Raw genomic sequence first — 7855 nt, forward strand, 5'->3', positions numbered from 1 at the left:
CAATGTCCCAAGAATTCATACCCATTTCTCCCACACCAGTCTTCGAACCACACGTTTACCTCATTAATCTTGTTAGCCCTGTGCCAATTTACTCGTGGCTCAGGTAATTGCTCAAAGGTTATTACCTTTTTTGGTTCTGCATTTTAATTTAGCCCTGAGATGCTCATATGTCCTCAACAGAACCTTTTTTTTTCTTTCTAAGTTTATCGTTGGTACCTATGTGGGTCTTTCCCCTCCCACTCTAAATTCCTCTGCAACCCAGATGGGATATCCTGAACCCAGCCAGTACTCTCGATCCTGGTCACAGAGAACAGTGCCTATTACCTTGACTATACTATCCCTGATTACAACATTTCTCTCTTCTCCCCCAACTCTTGAATGGCTCTCGATACCATGGTGCTATGGTCAATTGGCTCATCCTCCCCACAGCCCTCACTCTCATCCACCCAGGGAGCAAGAATTTCCAACCTATTAGACAAGATTAAGGGCTGAGGCTTCTTCAGCACTACCTCCTGGATCCCTCTACCTGCTCGACTCATTGTTACACACTCCTATCCCTAACCGCTGACCAAATTTGAGATACTTCATCTAAGGGCTGTGACTCTACAGAGAAATTCCCTCCAACGGATTAGGCTGTCTTTCTTTCTTTAGTTATACACAGGCAACTGAAAGAATAGACCAGAATTTTCCATCTCCTGGGGATCAATGGGATGGAGGGAAGACAGTCAATGGAAGAGCAAGGCAGGAGAGCAGGTGGGGGTCAAGGAGGCTGACCGTGTCTTGCGTTGCACCACCATTTTGACAGATGGAGGGAGCAGGGAAGGCTCTGGTTTACTGCTGGGTGATCTGGAGCTGATTAACAGCCACTTGAAAGCAGGGTCACTCTCTGTAAAACGGAATTCAGTTAAACACCTTAGGTAACCCTTCTTCCAGCAACTGCCCCCATCGCTGCACCCCCCACCCCCGACAATCACCGGTCCTTAACAACACCTACCCACAACAGGCCTGCCAAAAGCCTGACTCTGTAACAGCAGCCCCCCACCACCCCAACTCCCCAGGTCGCCATGGAAACAGCCACCTCAGTAACACAAAAATAACTAGTATGCCAGTAACGTACACAAACAACAGTCACCCCAGTAACACACAGGCACACAAACACACACAAATAACTATCAGTGGGAGGAAGAACAGGTTAGGGAGGCGGGGACGAGCTGGATTGGTTTTGGGATGCGGTAGGGGGAGGGGAGATTTTGAAGCTTGTGAAATCCTCTACATCGGGGAAACCGAGTGGAGGCTCAGGGACCGCTTTGCAGAACACCTACGCTCGGTTCGCAACAAACAACTGCACCTCCCAGTCGCGAACCATTTCAACTCCCCCTCCCATTCCTCAGACGACATGTCCATCCTGGGCCTCCTGCAGTGCCACAACGATGCCACCCGAAGGTTGCAGGAACAGCAACTCGTATTCCGCTTGGGAACCCTGCAGCCCAATGGTATCAATATGGATTTCACAAGCTTCAAAATCTCCCCTCCCCCTACCGCATCCCAAAACCAGTCCAGCTCGTCCCCGCCTCCCTAACCTGTTCTTCCTCCCACCTATCCCCTCCTCCCACTTCAAGCCGCACCCCCATCTCCTATCGACTAACCTCATCCCGCCCCCTTGACCTGTCCGTCCTCCCTGGACTGCCCTATCCCCTCCCTAACTCCCCACCTACACTCACCTTTACTGGCCCCATCCCCGCCTCTTCGACCTGTTTTGTTTCCTCTCCACCTATCCTCTCCTCTATCCATCTTCCACTCTCTCCCTATTTATTTCAGAACCCCCTTCCCCTCCCCCTTTTCTGATGAAGGGTCTAGGCCCGAAACGTCAGCCTTTCTGCTCCTATGATGCTGCTTGGCCTGCTGTGTTCATCCAGCCCTGCACCTTGTTGTCTCGGATTCTCCAGCATCTGCAGTTCCTACTATCTCTGATTCAAATAACTATCACTCCAGTAATCCACACGTAGACAAATAACTGTCACCTGCAGCAACGCACACACAGACAAATAACTGTCACCTGCAGTAAACTATAAACAAGGGAAAGGCCAACATAGAGATAAGATAAAAAGAAACAAAGAATCAATTCAGAAATGTTATGAACAAAACAGTCAGATTAGGATCTTGAGAGCGATATAATAATAGGCGGCACGTACTCACCTGAAGCTTCCATTTTCCTTTAAGAATACGGAAAAGTGAGTATGATCTGAGAAAATAAAACTCAGCAAATTGCAAAAAGGACAGTCATAGCTCAGATTTAAATTAAGGGATGGGTGTAATTACTGTTGTCTGCTATACGCACAGCGATGTTATAAGAATGAATCAAAATCCCAAATTGTTGGGAAAACTCAGCAGGTCTAGCGGCATCTGTGCAGAGAAAGTAGAGTTAATGTTTCGAGTCCAGTGACCCTTCAGAATGGGCCTGAAACATTAACTCTGTTTTCTCTCCGCAGATATGCCAGACCTGCTGAGCTTTCCCTGCAATTTCTGTTTCTGCTTAAGATTTCCAGCATCTGCAGTTCTTTGGCATTTTTTTATGATTGTTTGATATAATTCCTCCCATTGTTTTCATTCCCAGGTCTGCATCCCATTTCAAGCTGAAAAAACGTGTCAAGGTTTGTGAGGTCTGGATGGCATCCTGCATGGACGAAGTGTGTGAAGGGACCACAAATCCTGAACTTTCCTTTGTGATGGGTTGGCCCACAACTAATTGCGTGGCTACATTCAGGTAGTTATATCGTTCCAGGATCAAAACTGACTGATCAAAACATTGGTAACAATTTCAGTGCAGGTCATAATTAGCACTTTTATTTTGTATAGATCACTTTTTTTTTTATATGGTTAATAATTCCACAGGTGCCAGGAATTTGTCTATCCCACTCATGGTCATGGTACTATCCCATAAATGTAAACTAGGCGACCAGTGTTTTAATCGGAGCTATTAAGTATCATCTAAATGTGAAATCAATCAACCAACCTCAAATCAATAATCAGCTGAGTAAATTTGAAAGGGGAAATGTACAGGCCAGTTAAGGATGCCATATTTCAAAGGCAAAAAGTAAACCACATATATATGTGCTCAATGATGTGCTGCATGACTTAAAATTTGCACCATGCTTATTTATGTGGGACAGAGCAAAGAAATCGATATAAACAATTACTTAAAAGATTGCTTTAGTTTAATTAGATAATCCGAGATATGGTAGAATGCTAGAGGATTGTAGGACTTAAAATGTTCTAAAGGGAGTAAATATAAAATCCCTTCTGCCCACATTTGATTCAGCCAAATAGACGATTACAAGAAACCTTTGCAAAGTAATATCCCAAATTCTAGCCTCAACTAATCTAACACCTAAATCATGTAGTCTAATTGAGGAGATTCTTTGTGAAAAATTTTCTACGCTAGCAAGACTTGGTGTTCTCTTTGAAGTTTAATGGATTTTTTTTGTTACAGCTCACCAGAACAGAAAGAGAAATGGCTATCTTGCCTCTACAGGTAGAACCACAGAGATTTTTTTAATTACTTATGTGATTTTAGCACTCTGACATAATTGTAAGACTTGAAGGCCAACATATTAAAATTGTGAGGGAAGAAAATGGTTTTTGATTTGATTACGGGCAAGCTAGTGAATTAATTTAAAACTGCCATGATTCCCTGTGTTGCAAGGGTGTGACCACCTTCGGAAGGTGCTATAGGAACCTGAGGGAGCCATATCAAATCAGAATAATCAATCCACATTCCAACTGGCTCCAAGTTCAAGAGGCGTCACAGAAAAGATAATGCATGGAGGGAGAGGAAGTTTGAGAATAAATTGAAATGGATATATTAAGAACCACTGTGTGTCTGTTCCCAATTTACTTTTCTGTTTAGTTTAATTTACTCTGACATTACTGGGGAAGGGTGGAGGATGTCAGGGACATAGAGGTTCTGCTGACCTTGACAACAGGGCCTTAATTAAATAATCTGATACAGGCTTCCACCTGAAGCAGGCCAAATGGACAGCCCGGCTGGGATACATGAACATAAATAAGTGGCTGGGCATTGTGAGTGTAGTCTCCAGCAGCAAGTGGTCAGAAAGCTCAGAATAATGATTGGGAAGGAAGAGACCATTTGGAAAATTGGGAAGGAGGGCAGGCTAACAGGGCACTCAGGCTGTTTTTATAGCAGGCCCCAGCTTGGCCCTTCTGCACAATTGAAACTTGTGTCTTCACGAACCTGAAGCTTTGGCTTCAAATTGCATCATGACCTTGAATGGGGATACAGGTTCAGGAGGGGGAAGTGGTGAAGGGCAATGGAAGATTTGGTGAAAGAAAGGATTAGTGAAAAGGTGAGTCAAGGAAGTGACAGAGACTGCAAATAGAATGTTGACAGCAAGGTCAGGTTGCAGCAGCCAGTGCAAGTTGTGGGGTCAGCAGGAACAGGTTGGGTTCGGGAGTAGGAGACATACTCCAAAATTACAGTGGTCAGATCACACAGCTTTATATCAGACCAGCAGGAAGTGATCTTTTAACATGAAACTGATGTTTTTCTTAAAAATTTAATGAGTTAATGGAGCCTGTATTTTCATTGAGCAATGTGACTCAGGGTAATATTAAACAGGGCATACTGTATCTCAAATGCAGAATTCTTGAATATTACTTGTGTCACTCCCTCCCTCACCTTGTCATTTTCAGTTGCATTAAAGAAGAGAAGGAAAAAGAGCATCCTAGAAGTATTCCTTTGAAGATAGTTACCAGAAATGTTGGGAGCTGTGTATATGTAAGTAACATGTTCCCACATTTGAATTCGTCCAGGCTTCATCAACTTCTCATGTCACGTTCCATGTTTGTTTAATTAAACAATTTATTGAATCATGTACTCACAAAATAAAACTAATCGAGTTGTGCCCAGCATGGAATTTCCTTTCATTCATTGTACGATTTTATGGAAATGTTACAATGCAGAAGGAGGCCATTCAGCCCATGTATCTGCACCTGACCAGCATCTGGTCATCTCTTATGTGCTGTTTTCAAGCTTTTATAAATTCTGCCGAAGCCTGGAATTATTGAAATAACAATTGGAAAAACCTTTTAAAGATTGTTTTAAAACAATCAGAAGAAGTGTCTTTTCTTTACTCACTTTCATCTGACTCATTCTTTAATTGTTCAGCACAGCATGCTGGGCCAAAGGGCCTGTTCCTGTGCTGTACTGTTCTATGTTCTAATTATAAGCCAAACTCTGGGAGGCGAAGTGACAAACTCTTACCCAAGCACCGAAGCAGTCCATGTCCAAATGCAGCAAGACCTAGGTAATATTCGGGTTCGGGCTGAAAAGTGGCAAGTAACATTTGTGCCACACAAATACCAGGCAATGACTATCACCTATAAGAGAAAATCTAACCATTGCCCTTGACATTCAATAGCAGTACCATTGCTGAATCCCTGATCGCCAACATCCTAGGTGTTACCGTTGTCCAGGAACTGAACTGGACTAGCCATATAAATACAGTGGCTAAAAGAGCAGGTCAAAGGCTAGGAAATCTGCAGCAAGTAACTCCAATCCTGACTGCCCAAAGGCACTGTTCAGGAGTACGATGGAATACTTTTCACTTGCCTGGATGAGTGCAGCTCCAACAAAATTTGAGAAGCATGATACCCAAGTTGTTTGACACCACATCCATAAACATTCACTCCCTCCACTGCTGACATTGAGTAGCAGCAGTGTGTACCATCTACAGGATATACTGTAGAAATTCATCAAGGCTCCTTAGATATCACCTTTCAACCCTGTGACCACTACCATCTAGAAGGATTAGGGCAGCGGATACATGGGAACACCTCCATTTTCAAGATTTCCTCCAAGCCTCCTGACCTGGAAATATAGTGCTGCTCCTTCAGTGTCATCAGGACAAAATCCTGCAATTCCCTCCCGAAGGGCATAGTGAGTCTATCTATTGCACTTGGACTTCAGTGGTTCAAGAAGGCAGCTCACCCCACCTTCTCAATAAATGGGCAACAAATGCTGGCTCAGCCAGTGATACCCACAGCCCCTGAATGAATAGGAGTAAAAATGTGCCTTGCTCCTGAGCCTTGCCCTGATGAGCCAGATGAAAATGTTGTAGTTTATTTGTTACCCAATGAGTTTGCTTATCCATCATCAGAGTTGACCGTTGTATATAGTTAATATACAGCATGTAATCTTTTACACTAGGCCACCTGTGGCACAGAAGTAATATTCCTATCTCTGAACCAGAATGTCCAGGTTCAAGTCCCATCTTATTCCATAGGTGTGTAAATAACATCTCTGAACAGGTTGGTTAGAAAATATCTAGTCCTTTTCACTAAGGATTTATGTGGTGCAGTGGTAGTGTCCTACCCACTCTGGAAGTGTGTCATAACAGCTCTGAACCGACTGATTAGGAAATAGGTCAAAAAAGAGTGTGTTGTAACCTTTCGGCAAAGGTTGACTAGAAAATATTTAGTTATTTTCATTGAGTAGGTTTGTGAATGTTTGTTCTTGCTAAACACCTGAAAAGAAGAAGCACTAAGCTGCTCTGCATCCATGCATGCATTAGCTTTTGGAACTAATTGATGTGAACCATCTGAATTGGTAATCAGCACTTCAGTTTGCCAACGTAGTTTAGAAACCTATGTAAACAATAGAGAGGAATGAGACAGGAGCAATTGATTCCATAGCATTTCTTTATTAATATCTCAGCCTTAGTCTTATCAAATATATTGACATGATGTCTGAAAGTCAGTGTAACTCTTCTAAGAGTCACCTGTTTCATTCTACCTGGGAGTAAAAATCATCCCTGTGCATCTGAAAAAGTTGATTTCATGATACGAGACACAGTCAATAACAGCTAACTGAGAGGCCATTCTGTCTGAACTTTGCCAAGTTCATATTCAGAAATAAATGCCCTCATAAGTTTGACTGGGGCCATGAACATGATCTGAGATATGATCTGAGAAATTGCTTGACAAGAGTAAAGAGTTCGCTGTCCTTTTATGGAGGAATCGATGTAAATTCAAATTGCATTTTTAATTTTTTTTTTGCCTGTCTTTCAGTCAAAGGTCTTGACTGTGAACAATACAGATACGGCATATGATGTTGTTGCCATGACACTTCAGCAGTTTGGCATTACAGTAAGTCAATAACAAATTGCACCTATTTTTAGACTAAGTTTGCTACATTTAATATTTTTTCAACTTTATAGCCTAATTAATTATTCAAGCTATTTTATAGTTACCTTGCTCTTTGGAACCTTTGTATGTTAGAAGTTCTCCAAAATCACATCAGGATTCAATTATTTTAGATTAACCATATGACTATATATGACAATTGTACAACTGATGCCCTTAAATTTCAAAACTTCATTAAGAAAGAATTGTAAATCAAAATATATCCTAACTTTATTTTGAGATTTCAGACAGTCAAATAGTTTTCCATGCAGAAAAATTCTCATGTTATAAATTTATGACATGATGAATAGTGTCACTGTTGACTCAGAATTGGATTATAGTATTATTGAAGCTTTAAGAACTTTTAAGAGCAGAGTAGCATCATTTTATTGCATACACATGGTGCTTTTGGGTTAATTTTAGCTTGATAAGACCACAACATCGATACTCCTTCAACATCTTTTATATTTCAACAGTTGAGCATAAATGACATAAATTGCAACGTATCAGAGATGGTAGGAACTGCAGATGCTGGAAAATCTGAGATAACAAGGTATTGAGCTGGATGAACACAGCAGGCCAAGCAGCATCACAGGAGCAGGAAGGCTGACGTTTCAGGCCTAGACCCTTCATCAGAAGGGTCATTTTCTGATGA

General features: G+C 42.0%; 1 protein-coding gene across 1 annotated transcript in view; it reads left to right on the top strand.

Annotated features, from left to right (window-relative positions):
• LOC109922528 (rho GTPase-activating protein 20-like) overlaps positions 1-7855 on the top strand; it is an 89504-nt gene that overhangs the window by 37288 nt on the left and 44361 nt on the right. Inside the window, 4 exon segments of the mRNA XM_048598461.1 lie at positions 2615-2764; positions 3491-3532; positions 4711-4795; positions 7087-7164. Of these exon segments, the coding sequence (XP_048454418.1) occupies positions 2615-2764; positions 3491-3532; positions 4711-4795; positions 7087-7164 (355 nt within the window).

This window comes from Rhincodon typus, chromosome 6, assembly GCF_021869965.1.
Source record: "Rhincodon typus isolate 14 chromosome 6, sRhiTyp1.1, whole genome shotgun sequence".
NCBI classification, from domain to species: Eukaryota; Metazoa; Chordata; class Chondrichthyes; order Orectolobiformes; family Rhincodontidae; genus Rhincodon; species Rhincodon typus.